This window comes from Aythya ferina (genome assembly GCF_964211825.1).
Source record: "Aythya ferina genome assembly, chromosome: 4".
In the NCBI taxonomy this organism is placed as follows: domain Eukaryota; kingdom Metazoa; phylum Chordata; class Aves; order Anseriformes; family Anatidae; genus Aythya; species Aythya ferina.
The window spans coordinates 72,867,520-72,894,358 of NC_140300.1; the positions used below are offsets into that span (position 1 = coordinate 72,867,520).

General features: G+C 43.9%; 2 protein-coding genes across 4 annotated transcripts in view; one reads left to right on the forward strand and one right to left on the reverse strand.

Annotated features, from left to right (window-relative positions):
* MCUB (mitochondrial calcium uniporter dominant negative subunit beta) overlaps nt 1-16,611 on the forward strand; it is a 28,416-nt gene extending 11,805 nt beyond the window's left edge. Inside the window, exons 1-9 of one of the 3 annotated variants that reach the window (XM_084517251.1) lie at nt 2,710-3,472; nt 3,626-3,902; nt 8,907-8,985; nt 9,278-9,448; nt 12,829-12,933; nt 13,143-13,303; nt 14,121-14,324; nt 15,475-15,591; nt 16,409-16,611. In XM_084517251.1, the coding sequence (XP_084373377.1) occupies nt 3,813-3,902; nt 8,907-8,985; nt 9,278-9,448; nt 12,829-12,933; nt 13,143-13,303; nt 14,121-14,324; nt 15,475-15,591; nt 16,409-16,486 (1,005 nt within the window). In that variant the 5' untranslated portion in view covers nt 2,710-3,472; nt 3,626-3,812 and the 3' untranslated portion in view covers nt 16,487-16,611. Of the gene's footprint in view, nt 1-2,709; nt 3,473-3,625; nt 3,903-8,906; nt 8,986-9,277; nt 9,449-12,828; nt 12,934-13,142; nt 13,304-14,120; nt 14,325-15,474; nt 15,592-16,408 lie in introns of those variants that run through there. The other 2 variants (XM_084517252.1, XM_084517253.1) reach the window with 2 other exon arrangements.
* A 388-nt stretch (nt 16,612-16,999) lies between these two features.
* CASP6 (caspase 6) lies at nt 17,000-26,510 on the reverse strand. Its single transcript, XM_084517254.1, has 8 exons — nt 25,943-26,510; nt 24,361-24,402; nt 23,671-23,713; nt 22,141-22,287; nt 21,637-21,713; nt 21,032-21,207; nt 19,178-19,334; nt 17,000-18,549 (listed from the first exon to the last, which is right to left on the reverse strand). The coding sequence occupies exons 1-8, from the start codon at nt 25,947-25,949 to the stop codon at nt 18,311-18,313; spliced, it is 888 nt and encodes a 295-aa protein (XP_084373380.1). The 5' UTR covers nt 25,950-26,510; the 3' UTR covers nt 17,000-18,310.
* Between the last annotated feature and the right edge of the window lie 329 nt (nt 26,511-26,839).

The following is a 26,839-nucleotide window of genomic DNA, read 5'->3' on the forward strand; positions in this document are numbered from 1 at the left end:
TACTTGTTGTGTCTATTTTGCTTTTCTGATCTGATCTAAGATGTACAGGTTCCCGTAGGTGACTTCTTCAAGACTCAAGGAAATGCTGTGGAGCACCTGAGGCTGCCTGGGCGAGCCGCAGGAGCAGTGTGGCTGCAGAGCAGCCCTCCCAGCAGAGGTTCCTCGAACCCTTTCTGCCCTTCTCCTGGTGGATCTGTCCCTCTCTGCTGCACGAAGCTCCTGCAGCACCGCTGGTTGTGCTTGTTACGGAAGGTCTGCCTAAAAACAGTAAAACACAGACGAGATCTTAGGGGTGGTTAAAAGGCAAATTGGGAGTCAGGGGAGGGTGTCACCATGGGCACAGTGGCACTGGTGCTGGAGGTGAGATTGAGGCACGTGGTAGTGTGCCTGAGAAGTGTGCGAGACTTGCACTGTGCACTTAATGCCATTGAATTTAATGTTTTAATAACGATGCTGGAACAAACATAGCACATCAAGCACAACTTAAACAACACCAATACATAACTGCGTCCGGCGAGAGTAAATACCTGACATCTTCGATGCCAGCTGTGTAGAGCGTGAGGCAGAAGCCAGATGGATGAATTTGAGCTGGAGGATTAATAGTTGTGCAATGAATTTGCTGCATACGAAGCTGCCTTCCAGCCAAAAGCACTAGGCTCTTGATATTACAACTCATCTCTTGATGATGATGATGATGATGATGATGATGATGATTATTATTCTCACCTACTAAACTCCCATGTAAAGCTACTGGAAATGCAGGAGGAAGGAGCAAGGAATAATAGCACGGTGGAGACGGTGGCTGGTGGAGAAGTGTGAGGCTTCAGCATCTCTTTTGGATGGGTGAGACCGGGCAGCCCCTGCCCAGGGAGCTGACGGTAGCTGCCTGGGTACCTGTGTGAGCTTTTTCCCTTGCTGCTTGGCTGCTGTTTGGGGAGGTGAGGCTGGAAGGCAAGCAGTAAGGCTCTGCAAGCAATGAACACGCTTGTTTGGCAGCAAAACAGGGATGGATCGTGTTGAATAAGCCCCAAATAATGTCACCGTTCCTTACCAGAAGAAAATCTTGAAGTGAATTGGGAGTTGGCTGAGCCCTGTCCATGTGGTTTTCAGGGTTTCATTGACCTGCCAGTTAATGTGAAACTCTGGCTACAAAGGCTTCTTTGATTCGCTGCTTTAATCCTCGAGAGATAACACTTAGTGTTTGACGTAGCCTGGCTGTCCACGGAGGAAAAAATTGAGTCCTGGGTCCCTTAAAGTCAGTAAGTGGTTTTACTTCCGACGCCACTTCGCCTACGTGTGAATGATGAACTGGGAAACAAAAGTGAGCTCTGTTTAAAAACGGCGCTGAGAGACTTCAGAGACTTCACTGATTGCTGGGGAACCGCCTGCAGCTGTCGGCGTAGGATTTCAGACCAGAAAGGCAAGGAAGTCACTCAGTCGCTCGCTGTTTGGCAAAGGCTCTGGGTTCTGCCTGGTGTGCAAGGAAGCAGGTGATCATTCATCCTGTAACGGGGGCATGGCAGAGCAGGCTGGCTTGACCAAGGGGAGAAATAAATAAGCGGTTTTCTCCTGATTGCAGGGAATCTGTAAGCAATTACGTTTGTGCTGTATGAAACCTTCTGCTATTTCATCTGTGATTTATATTCCCGGAGCCGATTCTCCTGGTAAAATGCACTTGAAAAATTGTCTTCCTCCTTTCTGCAGAAGATGCTATAACCCGTTTAAAATCCTGATGCTTGACAAACCTGCGGTAGGAACCAATAAAGCCTAATGGAGCTACTGATACACTGATGGGTAATCGCTACTAAATTCTACCTGTCATATTCATAAATAAGATGTCAGCGAAGTGGGAATCCCGCAGTACCTGAGCTCAGTGCTGCCGTGTGTTTCGGGGGGCTGAAGGAGCGTTTCGGGCAGGCATCTCGCTGCGTTGTGCAGGCAAACTGTGCTGATGTGCTGTGATGCATCGCGTGCAATTCTTTCTAGTAAAAAATGAAAAATGAAAGCTCGTAACAGAGCTCTCTGCCGTCCTCATGTGTGTAATGCTCTGCTGCTTGGCTGATCGAACCAGGCATTTGATTATACTCAGTTTTTATTACTGCAGAGGCTCGAGTTAAGCTTTCCCTGTGGTTGTTTACACGAACTTCAATCCGCGTGTATCCGCGATAGCGCGTTTGGGTGCTAACTCAACAAATTAATTCGCCTGCTTGTTGCCTGTTGAGCTTTCAACCTTTAATAAAAAGTAAGTTTTATCTGTGGCATTTCGAACGGAGGAGAATTAATTCAGGTAACGCTGGCGGTGCTCCGTCACTCAGCCACAGCCAGAGGCACCCGTGGGTCTCTCCTGAACTCACCGAGGTGCTGCTGGCCAGAGGGGTTCGTGCCCAGAGCTCTCATCGTCTGGCACCCCCCTGTGCTCCTCAGCTAGCTGTTAGTGCATTGAGCACGTCACCTGCTGTATCCTTTTGGAAACGTAAATCTCAAACGTCTTTGAAGAGTATTATCAGCAAAAGGCTGAAGGTGGCTCATTGCTTCTCAGAGGGGACGGCTGGGGGAGAAGGAGGGGAAGGAAAAAAAAGAAAAAGAAGAAACAGGATTGTTGTCCTGCGTGCTTTCCTTATACTTCCTTACATGCAAACATTTCTACTCTCCTACGAAGCTGAATATACAGAATATTATCGGTGAGGTTATCCAGTATAGCAGTCATCCAGATTTGACATCTCCATGTATGACCTGTAGCACAAAACCAGATCGTTTCTTCTGGAGAAAGTTCTTAAAATATCTTACTTTTTACAGTAACCTTGAGGATATTCTTTTTTCTAGATAGGTCCCTTTTTGGATTAAAGGAGGGGGGTTTGGAAGTGGACATCAATCCAGCTTGGAGGAGGATGTAACACCTCACACCGATATAAAAGCACGATGCACAAACATATGCTGTTGGCTTCATTCCTCGTCCCATGCTGTAACGAAGCGACCACTGCAGGTGATGGATGTCGCCCAGATCCCTCCAAGTGCCCACACAGAAATCTTGAGGCCTGATGGCTACAGCTGACAAAAAGGAGAAACGGGGTCCCTATTTGTTTTAGGGACTAGGAATAACTTTAAATTCAGTTCAGGGAGCCTGCTGGCCGCAGCGGCCCCGTGCCTCCGTGGCAGCTTGGTGTAGGTGTGTGGGGCTGGAGGAGAGATGCTGCCTCTCCATCACTGCTTTGAGCATCTGGGGATAAGCTGTTCATGCTGGAACAACAACATCTGAGAGGTGCCGATGCTTTGGTGGGCCTGGGGAGAAGGGCAGGAGCCTTCGGCTGCTGCTTTCCCTGCCTGTTGCCCCAGCCCTTCAAATAAATGTCCTGAGTGAATTCGCAGAGGAAGAGGAAGCCGGGCAGCTCCTAATTGCCTGGAGTTGAAAGGCTGCGGGGTGAAGAGCGAGCAGCTAGCCTGCAGATTTGCTTACACCCCCCCTGAGGGCATGGTGAGTGCATCCGAACACGCCATGCAGGGCACACGGGGGCTTTGATCTTCTCTTACTGGGTTTAATTGTTTTTCTTAGGATAATAAGCTTTAGAAAAAGCCTCCGGAGATCTCTACTACAAACGTGTCTTTGTTCTCTTTGCCTGCTCTGCAGAAAGGCTGTGAAGGCGCAGGCTTCTTGTCCACAGCCCAGACTTTGAAGGGTGGACAGGTGTCAGCGGCGTGGAAGCTGGCAGCATCAGCAAAGCCACAGCCTTTTGGTGCATTTAGATGAGAAGTCTTCTCCCGTCACCGTTCCAGAAGCTGAGATTTCCACGAGAAAGATAGAAAAGGAAGCAAAAATGTCTTTCCTTGACATCTGGCAGCACTTCGGCGTGTCCCTTGGGGCAGTGGCAAGGTTGGAAACCTCAGTCCACGAGTATTTGATAGTGGTAGGTCCTTGGAGAGAAGTCCTCATATATTACCATTGTGGCTTTCGTCTCTTTTTTTTTTTTTTTTCCCTGCTGCCAGGATCTAAGAAATGGCAGCTTTACAGTTCCTGACAAAACTTGTTGAAGTTTCTTATTAGTTATATTCTTAAGTTCTCTGGTTTCTGGCTGTGGATGTTCTTACAGTGGCTGCCTCAGACATTTTCTGACGTTGCCCATCCGAAGCTATGGGAAGGAGAAGGAGCAGCCCTCTGCTTCCTTGCCTTGCTATGCCATTGTTTTCTCTGGTTAATTTTTAACGAGGTTAAAAAGTGTATTAAGCACTCCCTGCGAGTAATTTGAGCGTCCACAGCGGAGTAACAGGATACAGGGCTGGAAAATAAACTAACCACTGAGCTCCTCTGGGGAATTACTCTTACAGTCGCCTGTTATGAAGGATGTAAATCTTTGCACGTGCGTATTAATACCAACCACTGACAGAGAAAGGCTTTCGATTTGCTCTAACCTGTCAGTTCTTCCCTCCCTGCCTATTTTTCATCAACTGATCAAAAGAAAATTGTAGTGTCCCTTTGGAAAGCTACCTCTTTACAGCTGCCTGCCCGAAGTCTTTGGGCTCACCTAACTGCAGACCTTTAAAAAAAGTGGATGAAGGAGCGGAGGTATGGGTGTTTGTTATAAAGACGTCTTTTTATGGTCTGTTGTGTTTAAATAACTATATAGACAAGGAAATGCTGCTGCAGGCTGCGTGCTGCTTGGCTGCATCTGCGGGATTTTAACAGGAGCACGAGTTTAACTGATGGGAAACGCTCTTCAAGAGGTAACTAAATAAAATTTAGCTGCTGACGCGTAAGAAGAGTGCAATAAATTATTTTTACGAATGGAAAGAGCAGCTCTCTTTTCTCATTTTTATTTTTTTTTCCTGTGTGCCACAACCTGTCCAGTGCCTTCAATCCCGAAAACCCTTTAAGAGAAAAATGAGAGTTGGCTGCAACTCTGGTAAACCTCTCAGTGTGTAAATCTGGCTCCACATCCTTCTGTTACTTCTCTTTTTTTACCTCGTTTCAGCTGAAATATAGACGAGCTTTTTCCTGGCTGGCAATTTGAAGCATTACTGTTTCTCCTGGAGCTGAGTTGGAGCATTTTTTTGGATGGAGATATGGAAACAGCTCTGTGCATTAAGATACTCTGCAGGATCTTTGTAGGAAGAGATGCAGCAAGCCCACTTCCTTTTCTCATGGGATCTATTATAAGCATATTTTTGAAAGCAAAGTCCCTCTTGGTACCCTTAAATACTGCAGCATTTCCCAGGCCAGGATTTTGGAAGCACGGCAGCAGAGCAGAGATGCGTTACGTGGGACAAATGACAAACCCGGTCTGTGCTGACGAATTAATCTTCGGACCTGGAGTGGTGCTGGCGAACAGACGGCAAAGCTCTCGGATGTGGAGGCCTCTGGGTTACATTTTCAAACTTGGATTTGCCCTGAGGAAGGGCTTAAAAACACTCAGGGACTTCGCAATGAGCTGCGGGAGGTCCCTGGTAAGGCTGAGTCAGAGGAAAATGAGGATATTTGTCATCATTTTTATTTATTTATTTTTTAATTTAGGAAGGAGAAGTACATCCTGAGTACTCCCACGTGTCAGAAGTGCCATCCCAGGGTGAGACGCAGCCTAGCACAGCAGGGTTAGCCCAGAATCTGCGCTGTCTCCTGACGGGGCTCTGCTTGGCCTGAAGCCTTGCAGGGGACACAGCTGAATCTCAGCAACGTGCCTCGGAGCTGCCGGCTGTGCTGAAGCCGTTGTTGCACGAAGAGCTGCGACCAGCAGAGAAGCAATGTAAGCAAGGGGGCAAATCACTGAAAAGTTGAAGAGAGGGAGAGAGAAGTTGTTTTTGCAGCTCAGTCGAGCGCTTGCAAAATGATGGTAGGAGGCTGCTAGGGCTCCTGACACCTCGTTTTCCTGCCTGTGTGATTGCTTACAAGCACGGCACAGAAATCTAGCGGTCGGTATCTCCAAACCAGGCGGTGGTGACTCATTTTAAAAAGGGAAATACATTCTGTGCAGTTATTGCAAACCCGGGCTGAATACAGATTCGTTTTTGGTAGTCGTGGTTGTTCGAGATCTGCCAGCCCAGCGGACTGTGACGGCACCTGCTTTTTTCCTCCTTTCACTTGGTTTTTAACCTTTCTGGAGATAGTTTGGTCTCAGATGGCAGACTGCTACTCGGTGATGAATTAATTGCTCAGTTTGTTTCTCTTACAGTCAGGCTGGAGCCGAGACCATCCAATATGCAGAGAGAGACCTTCCGGGTGCCTTTATATTAGAGATGAAGAAAAAAATCTACATACAAGCCAATGCAGAAGATAAAAGCAGCTATCTGTAGTATGTCTCCCCACTGAACAGTGCCTAACGTGGCTTTTGTCCCCTCCTGGCTCAGACAAGGAGGCAGCAGCTGGAGCGGTGCCTTCGCTGCGCTCCCCATCGAGTCCCACCTTGCCCCTTCTGAGCCCCAGGATTCATCCTCAGGCATCGCAGCTGGTGATTTCCCCCAGGATTTTTCTCTCCCCTCCTGCCCAGGGTAAAACCGTAGCGCTGGGTTGCTGTTGGAAGCCTCGCTGCGAGAGAGGTTTTAATTCCTGTGTGTTTTAATGCAGCATAATTAAAATAAAGGGTGAAAAGCTGATGCTTAGGGGAGCAGCGCGCCGTGTTAGTGTGCTTGTCTCTTTCTTATCATTGCCTTGGAGAGCAGGAAATGAGAATATGGGAGACCACAGCACTGATAATAGCAGGCTGTGGCAATATTTCTTTCCCTAAAGGCTGCCTTGAGGCACTGCCGACCCCACCTCGTGCTGCAAGGAGCAGGAATTGCCTGGCAGCAAGGAGCAGCTTTGGGCAGATAAGCGGGGGCCTGAGCCCTGTGGGAGTAGTACCCCATTTTTGCTGTTGAAATAACAACAGTACCCTATCTTCACAGGTTTATACAAGTGAAGAAAACAGATTTAAATACGTAGTTGTTGGCTGGCTGCATTTTGGTTCAGAGTTTTTCATAATCTTTTGGCAAGAGAAGCCGAAATGGAATAAATCAAATGGTGTTCTCAGAAAGTCCACTGGTGGCATATATATATATATATATATATATATATATATATATATATATATAATTCCTTTTGCAAGGTAACTTTTTCATGCGAAAAATGCTCTTTTTGTTCTTGCTTTCCCTACCTGCGTTGCAGTTTTATGCAGAAGTTACGGGTTGTGTCTGCCTATGCAGTGCTGGGGGAGGTCGGAGGCTTTCCTGCTCCCTCCTGTAGTGGGGGTGACATTAGCTCCGTGCGTAAAACTGGTCACACAGAAATTTGAGCTTGAGTTTTGCAGCAGCAGCCACCCAGCCTCGTAAAAGGTTGCTCACCGGATCAGCTCATTTCAGAAAACGGGATGTAGGTAGGTAGGTTGGGTGGTTTGCCACTCAAAAATAGCGGGTTTTGTTTGATTTTTTTTTTTTTTGTTGTTTCAAATGATGTGCTTGTTGGTTTGTTTTTGTAGTGCAAAGGTATTGCTGTCCTCGTCTCTTCCCCCACTCTGTTTCTGGCTGCTCAGCTTGGTGCTGCTGCTGCTGTGCCTGAAGCTGTGCTGTTAGCCCTGCAGCGAGCTCGGGGCATGGCTGTTCCTGCTGCCAGCAGTGCTGCTGCAGGCGGTGGTGCCGTGGTCCCGTAGCACGGAGCCTTCCTCCCTGTGGCTGCCCTGACAGCTGCATCGATGCCTTTCCAGTGGCACAGCAGCTGCTTGACAAGGGCACGGCGATTTTGCTGTGGGGGACAGGCGCAGGATTTAATAACTCCGCTGAAACCAGAGACTTAAATCTGGAGGCTTAGGGAGAAGGTTAATTCAGCCCCTCGTGCTGCCCCGTTCATCTACCGAGTGCTTGCAGAGAGAGTTCGTTACCAGGAGCTCAGTTCGACGCCTCTGCTCCGTGGCTTTTGCTTTTCTTCACAAATTCTGGTTTTACTGGGTAGCCTGCGTTAACAGACAGTTTAAAAAAGAAGAAAAACTTCTGTATATAAAGAAATATATATATAAAGATGCTTTCAATGGATCATGAGTGGTAAATGTTAAAGTCTACGGAATAATAGGATTAAATACCTTAACAGATCTCATTTTGATAAACCGAATTGAACATATTAAATATTTGTAATTTAATACGTTTATGTTAGTAGCGAAATATGTTAAAATACATATTGATTGTTGAAGGCATTGTCTCCTCCATAAACAAAATAGATGCCCCAATGCAGAGCAAAATAAATGAACTAACCTTTGGATACAGGCAGGCTGCAGGTCAGTGTCTGGGGAGGGCTGGGCAACAGGCATCTAGACTGTGATGGCAAAGTTGCATGTCAAGTGTCTGTGTCATAAAAACAAACCCAAACCTGTAAATATCCCCTGTAAGAAACAAGTGACACACCTTTACAGCTGGATGGGAGGCTGCTGAGTATCACCAGGGGCTGTTTTAACCTGCCTGCTTCAGGGTCTCCTGTGTAAAACAGATCAAATCCTGAATGGCTTCTCCTTGCTGGTAGGCTGCAGGTTTCTAAATTTGTGTGTTTGTGTAATTGCCTCCCCCAAATGGAGCCTGGTGGTAAGTACGTGTGTGCTCTGTTGCAGGGAAACTCGTCTACTTGGGTGAGGAAATGACCGCATTACAGCGTGTGGTGTAGCTTTTTGGCCCTCTTGGGCTGCTAACCCGTGTGTGTGTTTAACAATACCCTTGTGTCTAAGGTATTTTGCTATTTCGTCAAGGTTTCTGACTGCCTTTGTTGCCTGAAGGTTACATCACACAAATTTCTCAGTGTTGGGCATCCCCGGAGTGGTTTAGCGTGGTTCAGTTGATTTATTCCTGAAAAGTGCTTCCCGGAGGAATGCCGGGTCCTGGTCATCTCCGGGCTGGGTGCTGCCTTTGCCCAGACCCTCCTTGTACCCAAACCTTTCTGAAACGTGCTCCCTGTGTTTGTGCAGCAGGTGCAGCTCTGGAGGCAAACCAGGACCTGGGCACGCCGGGAAGGAGCCCTCTACAGCACGCTGGTGCCATCTGATGGTAAGGCTCCCGGCGGGGTCTTGGGCAGCTTCCCCAGGACAAGGGTGCGTGTCTCCATCAGCTAAGGGGAGAGAGAGATGCAAGCATGCATCTCACGAGGCTCGATGGTGTGAGATGAGGTTAGGGGCTTGTCATACGTATGTTCCAGAGGACATCGTACTGCGTGCATTAAGGAGATGCAGAACGTAATGCTTGGTTTTCTTTATTCATCCTGTACTTCAGAAACAACGTTTAACTTAAGCTGCAACTTCCAATATGTTTTTTTTCACTCTGTTTGTTGTTCTTCTCCCAGAAGTGACTATTAATTACAGGCATGGTCTTCCCGTGATAACGCTGACGTTGCCCACCAGAAGGGAACGCTGCCAGTTCGCTGTGAAACCCATGGTAGCGACCGTGGGGGCATTCCTGAAAGATGTACAGAGAGAAGATAAAGGAATTGTGAAAGCAGAAGTCTTCACAACAGGTATCTCCCATTCCTGCCTGTCTTCAGTTGATTTAAAAAGGAATTCATTCATTTTGTACTTCTCACTTGAAACGATTTCAGTCCTCCAGCAGGTTTAGCATCGTTGCTGCTGGGATGGTTCTTGAAAACTTCCAAGGTTTGCTGGTGTTTCAAATTCAGTGTCGGAGTCTTTTTAGAAAGGCTGATTTAAAATGCAGAATTGGACATATTATAACCTCCCCAGTAGTTTCCTAGTTTCCTCTATTATCATTTTTTTCTGATAGCTTCTCTTTGTCCTGCTGTTTCTGAACAAATGAGTCTCTTCTGGTTTCCTTGGGATCTGTTTCTGTCCTTGTTCTCTGTGGCTGTTCTGAGAGGCAACCAGTCTGGCTCCTAAGGACGATGCCTGCCCGTTGTTCCCTGTTCTCTGGAGCTGGAAGAATCTGTTTCCCCTACTGCAAATTTGAACTCGTATGTAAAATGTATTAGGAGCTAAGCAACCAGATAATGTGTGCAGTGATAAAGGGCAGCTTTTTTGAAACTCAGAGAGGTTTCATTAATCAGCTGGAGTACCATATTTCAGGGCCCTTGGGCTTGAAAGGAAAAGGCTATACTCACATGTTAGCATTGATGTGATTTTTCTGCTTGTAGCGTGTTATAATACCAGAAATAACCAAAAATGGTTATTTCTGGAGAGGTGTGCAGCCCTTTAACTAAAAGCATCTGTTTCCTCACACCCAACTCCCCACTACCCCTCAAAAAAAGATGGCCTATCCCTATTAAAAGATTTATTTTCCGTCAGATAACACGCAGAAGAAGGGATGGGGTCAGGGCAGGTTGTCCAAAGGTTCAGAACTGTGTGCACTTTTAACGTGCCCTTTCTTCCTGGCTGATAGTGCAGGGAGCTGCAGGGACTGAAAACAGATTGATGCTTCTAGATTAGGAAGCCATGGGTCTTGGAGAAGCTGTTTTGGTTGTGTTTGGAAGTTGACTTAGTAAAGCAGAAGAATATCACACAGAACAACGTGTTTGCATTCTCTAGATCAGTGGAGGTGTGACCTGTGTGGATCCCAGTGCGTGCGTGAGCTTCATGTATGCCACAGCTTGTGCGTGGTTTTGATTTTATGTTCTACCTGCTGGATAGAAAAAGTAGAAAATTCTCTTTAAAAAGATAACTTTCTGAGGCTGTCCTGTATTTTCAGAAGGCACTGTGACAAATCATCACTGTCAGCAGCTGGCTTTTGCCTTAACGGGCAAGTTTTCACTGAAAATGATGCCTCAGGGGGTTGAAGCAGGGCTAACCAGGAACATGCTCCAGCAAACAGTCGCCTCTCAGTACTGCTGTCTCTGCAGCAGCATCCATGAAATAAGTGTCTGTGACTCACTGATGAATCCCATCCTTCAGTGGTATGTCAGGAAGGCTCCACGTTAACTTCTCATTCTGCTTCAGTGCAAACTTCAGTCGGTTGTGAGGCACAATTCGGGCTGTTTTCACCCAGTGTCATCTGTTTAAACCCCCAGCTTTGGAGTAAAAAACCCATCTGCTTTGATTAAAACTGTTTTTCAGAAAACAACTCTACTCTGTGTTTTCAAGTGAATTGTAAAGGAAGAGATCGGCTCAGATGTTTAATTCATTAGGAAACTGATACTGTAAAGAGAAACAGTTGGTCAAGTGTTCAGAGTTGAATTTAAACATTTATTACCAAAGAAAAATCATGAAGGTTTGATTTAAGGCAGACACTTTTCTGTGTCATTTAGCCATTAAATGAAGCCCGGCCTCAAACACAAGCATTAGCGCTGTCCTTGATGGCCCACTGTCGTTGTCAGCAGATCTGCAAAATTTCTGTAGACAAAAAATATCCTTTTGTCCACATTTGAACACCTGTGCTCGGTGTAGGAATGCCCGTATGGAATTTTCTGAAACTACACAAGCCCTCCTCCCCAAACTTTCCTGCTTTTCAGCTCATGAAAGGTTGGCCAGGTTAATTAATGTGTGTTGTATCAGATCCAGCACAAAGAGCCTGTCTGGCATTTTTTTCCAAAGGATTTTTTTTGCTTAAATGTCACTTGATAAATGTCACCTTAATTTACATGCAAATGAGGTTCCATGTTCTGTTACACCGTTTAAAAAGAAAGGGAGGGGGGCAGAATATGTGGCTGGGCACGTTAACATTTCAGATTTTGGACTGAAAGCGAGAGTCTTCCAGGTTTGCTTTCTTACCCACGTCAGGTGGGTCGGGGAGTCAGACAGTGCAGCAGCTCGTGGAGCTCAGCAGCCTCCATCTCAGCAGCTGGGGCCAGGCCGCAGAGTTACAGTGAATAAATAATTGGAAAAACAAACAAACAAACACACAAAATACAGACAAAAACAGCCAACCATGACAAGTTTTTGCAGACAAAAACCTTCGTCGGATTTTGTAGCCTGATGATAATTCATCTCCAGAATAAAGCCTCTGCTTTCTGCTCCTGCGCACCCCTCTGCAGGGGTAGGGGAAGATGCCACACGTAGGGAGAGGTTTTAAATCCCCTCTGCCCTTTCTTGTTGAATGTCAGGTAGGAAGGGATCCATCTCTCACGTGGATGCAACCTGTTGTTCAAGACACCCCAGGTCTACCAGAGTGTGAATTTTGCTAGGTCGGCTGTGCGGGGAGTGCCAATATTAGTCAGAGCCATAACACAAGAGAACACAACATGCCTGTTTGTATTAGGGGCGGTATCACTACACTTCTATCCATTTTTATATTTTTTATATATTTACATTCAATGAGGCTTTTAAAAGTAAACCCTGAGCCTCCTTTTCTAAAGGCTTGCTCAGATATGCATTATGAAATATCTCATGAGAGACACTTTTTTCATTAATGACCACTACATATGTTTTTATTATTATTTATTATAATAAATAATAAATTTATTTATTATTTAGTATTTGTTGAGTGGGAGTTGCTTGGGGAAATAACTTTTTTTCTTTTTTTTTTCCAAAATTTCCTGCATGCTTCAGGTCCTTGGCTGTGTGCGTGTTTGTGTTTTGAAGGTCTGCAGCCAGATGCGGTCTCCTTTATCCAAGCAGTGCAAATAGAGATGCTGATATTGCAGAGCATGGTGAAATTAAATGTGAGAGATGTGTGTAACACAGAGGGACAGTCGCACTGGGGTAAAACACTGAAGAATACCTAGTGAAATAGTAGGAAAAGTAGCAGTAAAACCTAGTGACACTGAGAGAACTGCAAAGTCCGAATGCTACCTGTAGAGAAGGCATTAGGCACACACTCAGTATTAATGTGTTCCTCCTTACTGTTTAGTATCAGTTACTGGGTAATAATGGCAATCATTAGTAAAAATCAGCTAAGGTTTAAGATTATTTTCAGTGGGAATGCTTTATGGCATAACTCTTTCATCCGCAGATGGTAGCAAGGTTTCTGATGCAACCTTGATGGAGGTCTTACTGAGGAATGACTTTAAGCTTCTTATCAACAGCACAGCGTACAGCGTGTCACCTCCTGTAAAAGGTAAGAGCCGTGCTTAATGACTCTGATTATCTCACTTCATCTAGTGAGAGTCGTGGGAAATCTCAGACAAGTGGAAGCTCTCAGGAGAAAGCAATTTCTCTGTGGTTTTGTACCATTGGATGGTCCTGCTTTGGGGGTTGAGGTGGGGGGAGAGAACGGAGAGGGGCAGATTCTTGAAATGTTTCATATGACAAACACTTTCCCTTCAGATAAGCTGAGTAGTGAGCATGCTACTGAAATGGAAGATGTCAAATCCTTGATTCACAGACTGTTCGTGGCTCTGCATTTAGAAGATCACCAGATCAGGAAGGAGAGAGAATTGCTGCAGAAACTGGACCATCTGAAGGAACAGCTGATGCCTCTTGAACAGGTTGGAAGAAGAGGGTGGGGGGTTGTTAATTTATTTATTTATTTATTATTACAAAAGCATTTCCTCGTATCAAGAGTAAGTCCTGTGATAGAAGAAGATCGGCGTGAAAGGCTAGGGTGTGTCTTCTGTGTTTGTCATGCAAACAAAGTCAATTCAAATAATTTTCAGTTCAGTTTTTTTTCCCTCTGGCTTTCTGTGTGTTCTCTGGGTAGAAACCACAACACCTGGACACATGGCTAGCATTGGGATTGAGCATCCACTTTGCTGGCTGAGTTCTGAGTTCATTACAGAAAAAAAAAACAGAAAAATGGTGAGGTGAAAATCATCTGTGGTTTAGGATAGGGTTTTCTGTGTCACCAAGGCATCAAGGCAGATTGTATGGACTAATGGTTGCTGTAATCCAAGAGGAGAAAGTATAAATGTTGATCTGAGGCAGGTTATGGTAACCAAACTTGAGCTGAGGAAGCCAGAAAGAGCCTGACAGGACGGGCAGAAACTTTTCCTGGGCTTCAGACCTGCTGTGTGAGGACCAGCCTCAGCATCAACCAGAGCTGCCTTGAATGATAAATGGAAATCCAGCAGATGTAAATCTCTAGTAGCGGGGAGGGGAGATTTAACAGCAGCATCTGTTGGTGCACAGCAGCCAGGAGGTCTGGTTGCCCTTGGATTTCAGTCCTTGTCTTACTTGGCAGGTTAAGTCAGTAAAAGGAGAGTACTGAAAAGGGATCCAGCCCAGCAGGAGTAAATACAGTGCAACTGGCGAGCAGCTCCTCAACTACTGCTTGTTTGAACAGGGTCCTGTATTTCTTCTCCCTAGATGAAAGCCAAAATCATGGACAGTGCAGACGCAAAGACCTCCAGGCTTCTGTGGGTTGGCTTAGCTCTGATGTCAACACAAGGCGGAGCGCTGGCATGGCTCACGTGGTGGGTCTACTCCTGGGACATCATGGAGCCAGTCACGTACTTCATCACTTACGGGAGTGCCATGGCTTTCTATGCCTACTTTGTTCTTACTAAGCAGGTGAGTCCTCCTCCTGGAAGTGTCTGGAGTATTGTGAAGAAGAACTGATTCTGAAAATCATCATGTTTTGGGCTCCGATGAAAACATAGTTTGGTACGAAGCCAAGCCATAAGATGAGGGCTTGTTTGGTTTCTGATGGGATCTGAAGTCAAGCCAGGTGCTGTTACACGTGCACTGCAGAGCACCTGTTGAGCAGAACTACTGCTGCCTGTAGGACTTCATAACCTGAGGAATGAGAAGGGATGAATGAAATCTACCTTTTATTTTAGATCTTGGTAGACCATTTTCACTAGTAAGTGGCACCTGGCTTGTAGCTGTAAAGGGAGAGCAGCTAGTAGTGCTGTGCCAGCTCATGAGCACTGCCTTACAGCTGGCCAGGAAGCAAGGCACTGAACAGTAACAACGAAAAATACAAAACACAACAGATGTTAACTGAGCTGCGCAGTACAGGCAAGTCCTGAAACCCTGTAAGACTTGGTTTCTTTTTCCTGTTGTAGCTCTGTACTTTACTCCCAAAGTGGACATCTGGATGTCTGACTGTGATACAAAACTCTGTTTACTAAAGAGTTATGTGGAAGAATAACTACTGCTTCCTTCCACAATACCAGGGGATCCACAGACCTCATGAGATGTCAGCTTCTTTTAGTGAAAAGGGAAGATGTGTCAATTCTTATGACCAGCTGTCTCTGAATTTTACTCCTCACTGATTTTTAAAAAGGGCTGAGGTATTCCTACTTCATGTATGTAGATATACATAAATCTCTAAATACAGAGATTACCACTTGGCTTTTCAGAACAGCTGTTGGCACCTTTTCTTGAGGTGGAAAGTCTTGGAGAAATAACTGTTGAACTTTCTCTGCCTCCTTGGAAAGCCGTGTCCATTCACTCCAGTGGCTTCAGTCATGAAGATCAAGCTGTTATTATGATAGAGAATTCCTCTAGACGTGATAAAAATGATTTCTACCACGTGTCTTAAAAAGGCTGCTAGGGGCACACCTCTACATGTACCTCTTAACAGTACATGGATTGTGTGTGCAGCTGTGCACACACCTGTTGAACTGGATAAACCTTCCTGAAACAGGCTGAACTTTTCTGACCTCTACTGTTTTTTCTTGCTAACCTCCTACCTGTGCCCCTCTTTCTTCACCAGGACTACCTTTACCCTGATGTTAAGGACAGGCAGTTCCTCCACTACTTCTACCGGAAATCCAAAGCCAAGCATTTCAATGTGGAACAGTACAACAAACTAAAAGAAGACGTAGCAGAGGTAATTAAACGCAGTCCTTAAAGAATGTAGTAGCCTCTGGGTTAAGACTTTTCCAGTAAACTCTCAGCTAACAGAAATTGACCTCAAGGTTTGTTGCATTCATTGCTTATCAACCAGTCTGAGCTGTTTAACCATCCAGCGCTTGCCACTGACGTGTAGGCTGCTTCAGTGCGTCAGCAGAAAGGGAGACTGCACGAGTGAAAGTTCAAAAACGTTAGTTTCTGAGCCCTGCACACCTGCTCTTTCCATACTTAACTATATTGCATTCCCAGCAGTTCTAATAGAATATTAGAATTCTAATAGAGTTCAGCATTTGACAGCTTAATGCTACTCCTCTGGTAAAAGATTTCCATCTGGTCTCCTGTATTGTAGAAAAGGTGGTGCGTGTGCTTGGGAGAAACAATTTGGTCTTCGTGAAAAAAAGAAAAAAGAAAAAAAAAAAAAAGCAGATCCTACTCCTCAATTCTTATTTTCCCATCCCATCTCTGACCCAGCGTTCAGTGTGCCATTAAAGAAAATTGAAACTACCCCTAATTTTAGTTCAAGACCTGTGGTTAATGGCATTGTTTCATGAGTCGAAGTTGGCAGAAGGCTAGGTAGTCCAATACTTTTTCAACAGACTGCGAGTATGAGTTTTGTAATTGTAATTTCAGGAAAATAATCCTTTGGGGAGGGTGAGGGGAAGGTGGTGTAACAAGGCATACCCTGCTCTCTGGAGACGGGCTGAGTGACCCCAGTGTTTGTAATTGTTCAGCATCCTCCATTTGATTCATCTGGTTTCTTGCACAAGACCAATGCCTTCTTTCTCGTGCTGCAGGCAGAAGAATCCCTGAGGCGTCTACGCCAACCTCTGCACCTGAGACTTCCGATCCAGGAAATTACTAACAAGGACTGACGTTGTTTTGGTATACGTTAGAATTGTCCTTTCAAACCTGATGTGAACGTTTAGTTACTGTATAGAAACTGGATATTTTTGACCACTATAGTTTTGAAAATTACAATAAATATCTATAAAAATGATTTGTCAGTTGATGGCTTTGTTTTGTTTTCCTTTGTCTTTATTTGCTCTATGTTTTCATTTCCTTAAGGAAGTTGCTGAAGAAAAGTTCTTCAGATATTTGTCAAATCCCTTCAGTAAAATGGAGGTATTCTGCTTCCTGGTAAAAATGACAGGGATGTTTTTTAGAATGAGGGCTGTCTTTTTAGGACCATGACTGTAGCACAGCACTAGCTTAGTAAATAAGTAACTCTTGTATTAAGTATTACTGATTTGCTTTCTCTTTCCTTTTCACTAGCTCTGTTCTCTGATTTTGTTTGTATAACACCACTGGTGGAGGTTAGACTTGTATCCAAAGTAAGCTGTTTGTTTTAGTCAATGTTGCTGGAAAAGTGACATAAATCAAACTAATTTACTGTAAAATTATTTGTTTTATTGTTGTTTTTTATTGACAGGACTTATCAAAACATTCACACATACATGATTTATACAAAGCTTCAAAATAGCCCTATTAAGCCTACATATCCATGACTCAGAACACAGTATGCAGAAGGACTTAAGTAAAGCAGAGCAAGTAAGTCAATTATTTTATACCCAGGAAAGTGGATTAGGCCACTTCGCTCAGCTTGAGCTCTCCATCACGCCCCCGAGTTGAGCACGTGTACCAATAATGTAAAAACTAATTAAAAAAAAATAAATGATAATTTGCTTCCATTATGTATGGAAGTACTTGGTTATGCACAGGATTGAAATTACTGATGCTGCAGTTGCAGCAACCTGAAACATCTCATGGTGACAAACGTGCTGTCGGTTCTGTATGCAAAGGGACAGTTACAGCCGAGCTCTGGAGCTGAGGGGAGGCAGAGGCTGATCCGACACCACGGCCTGAAGTATACAGGTGCGTACACATTGTAATTTACAGAGCTGCTAAAGATATCCAGCAGAGTTGTAAGCGACCCTGGACCCTATAAATGATTTGCTTTGAGATCTATACGAGATGAGCTTTCACCACCATGGAGTGTATTTGTACCCGAAGTTGTGGTCTCACTTCCCTACTGCTTGCTTTACTCCTTGCAAAGCACCAGCAAGCTTTAATTTTAGCACAAATGTAAGTGATGTGCAAGCAAAAGAAGCACTTCATTTGCATTAATAATGAGTTGCACTCAAGGAATTAAGGTCCTTTTTAGTGTTGAGAGAAAAGTGAAACAAAAAAAAGTCTTAAAAAATCATCCTCGATAAATCAATAAAAACTGTAAGGCGGATACAACCGCACACAGATTTAAAAAAAGATGTCTTACAAATATATTCCCTGTAAACAGTGCTCTTTGAGCAATAAAAGTTAACCTAACGCAGTATTTAAAAAGGTTTGGAAATAGTAAAAAATGTGCCATAACAGTAAAAACGTGCCATAATTAGAAAGCAAGCAAGCAAAAATCTTACTTTTTTCTTTAAAAGTTATCTACAGTACCAATTCCAATGAAATATGAGCACCTTTTAATCTGTGCACCAGTCGACTTTTCCCATTTTCCCTGAGAGGCACAGAGCTGTAATACTATCTTTAAAATCACTTTAAGAATTTAGAAACGATTGCATATACCAACTATAAGGTTTGATCTCAGTGTTTTTGCAAATAATTGTATAGAATATTTGTCTCCTGATCTAAGGTAGTGTTTTCCTCACTCCTACAGCCAGTATTAAAGACTGGCATTGTTAATCAACAACCTACTTAGATTTTGGATGAAAATACAATTTTTTAGTTAACATTGAGGCAAAACAAGGAATCTGTTTTTTTCCTATAGCATTGATGTCCTTGCACACATCCACTTTGCGATGCGATACTTTCCTGTTAACCACAGTAAGAAGCTCTGTGAACTCCAAGGAAGAGCCGTGCTTCCTCAGCGCCTCACACAAATCCTGAATGTACCAGGAGCCATTTATGGTTTCACGGTGAGAAAAGTAACCTGTTGTAGAACATAAAATGATACTCGGTTTTAAGTAGCCATTAAACATTAACCCAATAAACATTAACAAGTTACTCCTTGCTATCCCATTAAGTGTAATCATTGAGATTAATAAGGGGTGTAAATCTTATCGTGTCAATTATGCAATTTTTCTAGAAACTGTAGACAGGAAATGTCCTTGAGATCACTTAAGTGCTTAGCCAAGTGGAGTGTGGTTCAGGGACGGGTAGCTCATTGTCCACAGGACTGTATCTGCGAGTTGCAAGAGAGCAGATGGGACCGAGGACAAAGATCTGTGGTGGACAGGGGAAGACAGTCATACTGCAGGGAAACTAAAAAGCCACCAGCATACCACAGTCTTAGAGAAAAGGGAAATGCTTGCTGTCAGCAGACAGCTCAGCAACAAGGCTACGATGAGAACGCCTCTGCTTGGCAAATTAACGGCAATTTTGATGGTTTGTTTTTACTTTTTCCTTAACATATGGGGCTCCTTCTCAGACAGACGTCACTTATCAGATATGCAAAACAGATGACCTGGAACTGTAGTCGTTTTGGCTGCAGAATGAGGAAGTGTTCAAGCTTGTTATTGAAGTACCAGACGCACCCATGTAAAATATTAGAACTTTACCTTGTGCCACAGAATAGCACATGAGAAAGTCTGCGCCAGCAGGCAGGGTGTAGACACCAGCTGCATCCACCTCAGTCTCATTAACAATGGCTTCTTCTCTGCCGTCTACTGTATCCTGAACAATAACTGGATCGTCGTGTTTATCACCTCGACATGCCTGGTGGAGAGAGAAGGGTCATTCTGCTTTCACCTCCGTGAAGATCACTTTTGTTACTACGATGCTTTTAAGTCGAGGGGACACCTATTCAGTATGTTCCAAGTTAACCGTGACTGTGGATCCATAAAGACCCATTTCGATCTCTAGCAATTAAAATCTCGGTGATGAAGCCCCACTAAAAGCTCTGAGATGACCACGGAATCATTGAGATTGGATGGGGGATCTCTTGAGTTCATCTCACCCAAGCCTCTTAGCTCAAGCAGGATCAGCTAAAGCAAGTTGTCCAGGACAGGACTATACCCAGCTGGCTTCTGAGCATCTCCAAGGATGGCGGGAAGCTCTACAACCTCTCTGGGTGACATCTTCTGCTGTTTGACCACCCCACATATTTATTTATTTCTAAACTAAAATTTCTGTGTTGAGATGGGGTTCTGTGCATTTTTTGTGCCCGCTGCCTTGTTTTGTCACTGTGCACTGCTGAAAAGAGTCTGGCTTCCTTTTCTTCCTTCCCTCCCATCAGGTATTTATACACACTGATAAGATCCCCCCAAATCTTCTCTTCTTTAGGCTGAACGATCTCAGCCTCTCCTCGTATGAGAGAGACCTCCAGCTCCCAAACCATCCTCACAACCCTGCACTAGACTTGCTCATCTAGAGAATGGATCACCTCACCTAACCTTTTGCCTGCACAAGCATTGAATAAATGCTCTGAAGCACAGCCATCATCATACACTGTCTAGCTGTTAGTTGCAGGATTATTTTTTTTGGTGAGAAGTCAGTAAATTAACCCGGTATTATCAGTGTTGCAGAAAAAGCTATACAGGGAGAATAAGAAGGTAAGAACACCCTTAAAAGGTACAAAGCAGGTAACAGGCATTAGTTAAGAGACATCATGTAAGAGGAACGTGAAAATTTTCTTTCCTTTACAGTGATGAAGTTCTGTCCTTGCTGTTTTCTCTGTGATTTCCGAAGGTAAATGTTACACTGATTGTTCTTTTTGCTGAAAAAAGAACTCAGTTTATGAACTGAACTAAGTTGATTTGCTTTTTGATTAGTGTATTTTATAAATGTTTCCAAGTACTACTTGTAATATGAAATATGCATATAGTTTCCATCTGTGGCATCAGATTTAAAAAAAAAAAAGCTAGATGAGTCCTAATGAAAAAATTATTATCGATATAGTGATTTTTGTAGCAGCCTTGTGCTTATGTCAGCTTTCATTTGAAAAAAAGGTAATTCTTAAAATTACTCTATGAACAACTAAAGTACAGTCTGATTCTCATTTGAGTTTGCTAGTTGTAACCTGGATAAGGACAGGCTGAAGCCCCAAGTCACTTGGTTTGACCCCATAGCTGACTGCTGCAGACAGGAAGCTGGACCACAGGCCTCCTGAGATCCCTTCCAACTTGCACTATCCCTTGAATGAAGAAGTGAAACAGGAGATTACAAATGGGTTTTATTTGACTGCTTAACACCAGCAGTATTTCTGATCCAATAAAGCCTTAAATTGATTCTTTAAATTCAAATTAAATTCAAATTCAATTTAAAAGAGATGCTGAGTATTGATCGTGGAATGAAAAAAAAAAATAAAAAGGAAACTCTCTCTTATGTAAAGACTATTTCAGGAAAAAACGATTTGTCTATTACAAGAAGATGACACGGGTCAGCGTCAACTCCATTGAATTCAGAAACCTTACCTGAATGATAAATATCTTCGGCTTTCCTACCAGACTCGGGCACTTGTCTCCCCTGAACATGTTTGTGATTGTCTCAATTTTGATTTGGCCATCGTATGCATAAACGTGATCATTCTCACCGTGACTCAAGTATACGCAAACAAAGCAGTCAGCATCGCTGTGGTCATCCTGAGAGGCTGAAATATCAAACAGTGTTTAGAGGACTAAAAAGTAATCTTCAGGTGTAAAAAACATGGCACATTTGTATCCTATGATTTAATCTCAGATCAATCGTTTTTCAAACGAACCCTACTTTCAGATAGTGCAATACTGCAGAGATGTGAAGGTAAAATAATTACACATGGCTGAAGAGTAAGGCCACTGAAAGTAAAAAGAACATTAATAACTTCTAGCTGCAAGTTAACTTCTTTCAGCTCTTAGCAACTTTGTTGGTTCTGCCAAAGATCACTTATATTGCAATAAAAGTGTCTTCAGTCTAACACTTTATGTCCCTTTACTGTTAAGCGATTCCACTTGTGCACAAAAAGTATTTTAAGCTAGATGAACATAATGAATGGAAGAAAAATTCTGCTACAAATAGACATAACCAATATATAGTCTCCTACCTTCACGAACTTTCTGCAGCACATCACCTGCTCTCAGGTTCTCAAAATCCCTGACTTCAAATCCAAGGTCTGTCAAGCTGTTGTTAAAACACATAAGCATTTGTAAAAAAAAAAAAAAAAAAAAAAAACTTTTCACAAATTATATGTCAGTTCCTACCAATTCAACTGCTTTCACTGTGAGAGAACGAATACTCATGTTTGCGTGTTATTTATGGAAAAAAAAGAAAGTGAACTTGATGTTGGTCTCAAACGCGTGTCCAGTGCAGGTGTAGTACCTAATGTTACTTTGAAGACCCTCTCAAGTCACAGGACTTGTGTCAGCAGTTTCTGTGACTAAGAGGAACGTCCCTTGAAGCTTTTTTTATTATGTTTTTCTTTGCTGAGGTCGCATAGGTGCTTATGTCCGCAAAATATTTTCTTCTGTTCTTAAACATAAGATTTAGGTAACTGCTTATTTCTGAAGTTTACTTTTTTAAGCTTTGGTGGAGAAACCAAGTTTCTTACCTGCGTTTCAGATTGTTTCTGTCCGCAGAAGTCCCACGTCTTTCTGGCAGCATTAACTGCCAATAAAAGTGTTCATGATTGAAGATCAGTGCAACTCCTCTTCTTCGATGGGTCATTTTGTATTGCTCTGCAGGGTCATACGTTTGTCTGTTGCCAGGGATGGAAAATTTTCTTGATGAGTGAGTTAGTGGCTACCTGAATTCCCTTCCTGTATTCCTGCTGGCTGAGACTTTTGTAATTGACTAGAGACTTCGAGAATCCAATTTCAGAAATGCAAGCTGTGTAATATTATAGAAAGAACCTAAACCATTAGGTCTTTCTGAAAACCTTGGGCACATTAAAAAGTTCAGTAAAAACTAGCACTGGGTAGGTTAAAGGCTCTATCAGGTAGTGTTGAACAGTTTCTCTACAATTTATTTGCATTTACAGTTTTCAGGAGGCTGTCGTGTTAGTAACACAGTAAGGCATATAAGAGAGCTTCAGATTTGGCTCCAGTTCTCCACACTATATGTTTAGCTAAACATTATTTTAGCATAGTTAGATGGTACATATGTATTTATTTGGAATTCTAACTGTGTGAGGTTTGCTTCAAGATCTAAATAAACCGAGTGCTGCATCATAAGCCATAGACTATGTAGTGTACAGTGGCTGACGAGGTGGTATACACGCTGTTTGCAAGAGGAGAATGAGTTGGTAGTATTTACCCTTCCAAAATAAAGGCTCAGATGATACAAATGTTCATCTAAGTGTTTAGCAATGAAGCAACAATGCACTAAAGCTGAGAGACAGTGCTGGTACAAGCACAAACAATCAACCTAGCTTCTAGGTTGAAACAAATAAATAGAGTTCGGAGCAGCGTTCGATTTTATTGTTTTATGAGCACACACAACATAGGTGTCTGTGACAGCATGCTATGGACTGTACGCCTGGACCCAAAAGGTCCCTTCCAAGCTTTGGCATGGATGTATTTAGAGGGACAAAGCATACAATCTTGCTGCTTCTGTTGACAAGAGGCGGTGGTGCAGGGCAACAGAAGCTAAAGCACTTTTGGTGATAGCCCTGGCAACAGATAAGGCCAGTGATACAGGTGTACAGAATGACACTCCAGGTCATGCTGCCCTAGAACTGTCTGTAGGCAGAGCTTTAATATTTGGCATGTTACTGCTTATTTCCTGCTATGTTCAGTAGTGGTGCAATTTGTGGAAGAAGTTCAGAACACCTGCCTGCAGAAGTTACTTAAAGATCACAGTTTATTCCAAAATGCTTTTGTTTCACTGCAGAGTGACCGAAGTGTTTCATTAAGTATTTCTACCTCTCCACTTTATTATGAGCACCTGGTTAATAAAAATTTTTGTAAGATCTGTGGCAGAACTTAAGAATAGTTCTGCATCTCATGTAGTTAAAACTAGGAACATATTCTATAAATGGGTAGGGTTGAATGAATAATCCATTCACACTCTTAATAAAAAGTAGGCAACTCTCAACTGACTTCAGTGGGTCATTTCTCTATCATTGCCATCATAACTTTACCTTTTATCAAGCGCATCTACTTCGGTGATGTTCTGATTTCTGTCTGTTAGAGAGATTTAAAAAAAAAATCAGTAAGAGCAACAATTTTAAACTGTGCATCCAGCCATAAAGTTTAGCTGTTAGCGTGAACCAAAAGCTCATTCACGCATCAGCTGAGAAGGCATGCAGTTTAACAGCTTCATTAGCATTTGTACCCCAAAATTTTGCAGGCTGCTCTTAAAATTCTGACCCCAACAGTCTGAATTTTAGGCGGTCAAGATGTGAATGTTTTATATCTAGCTATCTATCTTTATAGCTATGTATTCATGTTTGGTTTTGTTTTGTTTCAGTGGTGCTGTTGATGCAGAACTGAGTGTTCTCTTTGAGGTTGGGACGCAGCATATCGGTCACAGAAGGCAGTATAACCATACATAAAGCTAACAACAGCTGAAAAGATGCAAGATTGGTACCTTTTCTTCTGCCAAGCTATATAGATATATGGATCTCCAGTAGAAGAATGCAAATAAAGGTAACGCTGTGGAAACAACAGGGAACATGCACATGTTGGGAGGCTGTAAAACTGAAGACCTGCAGATGTTTAGGCCAAAATATTTAATCTTTTTGCTTAAACATCTCTGTAGGCTATAAAATCACAGCTCCTTCTACTACCACTGGAGACTAACTACCCCATTATGAAAGCTATATACTGACCTGTGGTGGTTAATGTAGATCTGCTATCCAACTGAACATGGCCTGCAATTAAGACAGAAAAAATACATGGTCACACACACACGTGCATATATTACAAACTATTTTGTATACATGATACTAGTTGTTTTTTTTTCCCTGTTTTTTTTGCATCTGACTAAAGTTTTTTGCAAAGTGAACTAACATATGTATGCACTGATAGAGAAGAAAAGTTGATAAAGACATTAGAAAAAACTTGCAGAAATCTAGAACTGACTTTGGAAAGCCCCTATGTTGAACTCCACAGCAAAGGAGACTGGGGCACAGCTCAACGCGAGTCAGCATTACTATTTACTTTAAGCATTGCTATTTACATATAAACTTCCCCTTTGTAAATATTGATTATGCTTGCAAGTGTTGGGTTTTAGAAATATCACCAGTGACCCAATGCAGAAGGAGCTATTTCAGTTTGCTTGAAACAACACCTAGGTCAGATTAACGACAGAAATACTGAGTAATAAGTATAGATAAAGTGTAGCAACAGTACCTGTGGTTTTGTTTATAATATGAGCCAGAGAGCTGTATGTTTAAATTGACGTCATATTTTCGCTTGTGTACCTGAGATCTGTCTGAAGCTTTTGCCTCAACTTAAATGGGGGGGGAGCTAAAGACCCTAACAGACCTTAAAAATGTTACAGTCAAACTTTTAGACAAAAAATGCTGACATACAGATATAAAAAGACCACAGAATGCCTGGGCCAAAGGAAATGAGAGAAGGATGTTTGACTTGTTCTTTTAGTTCCGTTTAGTCGGTTAGCCTTGAGCTTCTTATTGCTGCTGCCACTCTGCAGCTTCACTCAAGTAAATACTACTTAAATACATATATATATGAAAAACTTTCTGCTTGTCTCATGCAGGCTCATTCTAAAAGTTGTTTGTTCTCAATGGGTCTACTCATTTTAAATCTTGTGGACTGTTTCAGGGGAATCCAAAACCAGGTGGGCACTGAATTCACCCTGGGACCTGACAGCACGTTTTCCTGGCTACATTTTAATCTCATAACATTTCAAAGAGACACTTGGAAAGGCACAAAGACTCTACAGCACGCCTGATGGCATCTTGGGGAACACAACACACACTGAAAATGCAACCAAGGAAGAACCAGCATGTTGTACCCCAAGGGGAGCTTTGCCTCCTGCTACCAAAAGGAGAATGCCACAGGCTACAAATTTAAAACATCCAGTGCAAGGTTTTATTATGTGCAGCAAAACGATAGTGCCTTTGTTTAAAGCCTAGAAAGTGTGGAGTATTCCCAAAGAGGGGGGCACCCAGAGGAGCACCCTTCACCCTGAGGGGCGCAGCCCCCTCCTGCTGCCTGTCCCCCCGCACCCGCCCCGGCCCTTCAGGTGCCCGGCTTCAGCCGCAGGGCTCAACACCTAAGCCCGAGCAGTGCAGGCAGGAACCTTTCACGGCAAGCCTCGTCTCACCGAAACCGAGAGCTCCCCTCCATGAGGCTCGGGCCCCTCTCCCGGCTCACCCCGGTCCCCCCCCCAGAAGCCGCTTTAGGGCCCCGGGGCGGGCGGGCGCCATTCCGCCTCCTACCTACCCGACATGGCGGCCGCCTCCGAAGGACGCGGGAGGGGGGGGGAGAAGGAAGGAGAAACCTTCAGCCTGCCCCCGGAGCCCCGAGGATGAACGGGAGGAATGGCTTCCTCGGGATGGAGCCCGGAGTCTGCTGAGACGTCCCCTTCGGCGCCGGGGAGGCTCTCAGGACCGTGCGAGGGGTCCCCCTAAAGGCGCGGGCTGCTTCCTTCGCCTTGAGGCGCCCGACATGCGCCCTCCTCGGGGCGCCCGGGCGTGAGGGGAGCCCTGAGGGGTTAGGTTGGAGTTGGGTTTGTAACCCCGGATTGTTGGTGCAGCAAATCGCCCTGGGTCGTGGCTGAGGAGAGAGCCAAGGGGCTGACAGAGCCTGCCTGGGTACCTCCACAAACGCCCATCTTGTCAGCCCCTTCCTTCTGGGCACCCATCACCGGGTGGTGACAGAGCCGGGATGGTATGGGGACAAAACCAGCCTTCTGTAGCAGAGTTTAGGAGATTTGTAATGCTGTGGGTCTGAATTCACTGACCCTAGGGTATTCTTAGGCTTCTGGAGATCAGCGCTGCTACAGGCACCGAAGGAGGTAGGTGTAAGCGTGAACAAGCTCCTAGGGATCCATGCTGCTACAGGAGGCAAATTCAAAGGGGGATTTGGGGTATTTTTACCTTGTCGGGCTTGTTTTACACAGGTTTGTTCCATGAATAACATGGTTTAGACGACGTGTCTCCCTTTTGGTGGAGCTAGGGGTGTTTTTAACTGCCTTTGCTTATTTTTCCCTTGTTTGGACTTGTCATCCTCAAGCTGCTGTAGTCAGCTAAATCAAGATAGAATTGTTTAAAATGGTTTTGTGTGCACTTCAGTCAAAACAGGATGCTATTTTATAACAACATCTTTCTTACACTGTGA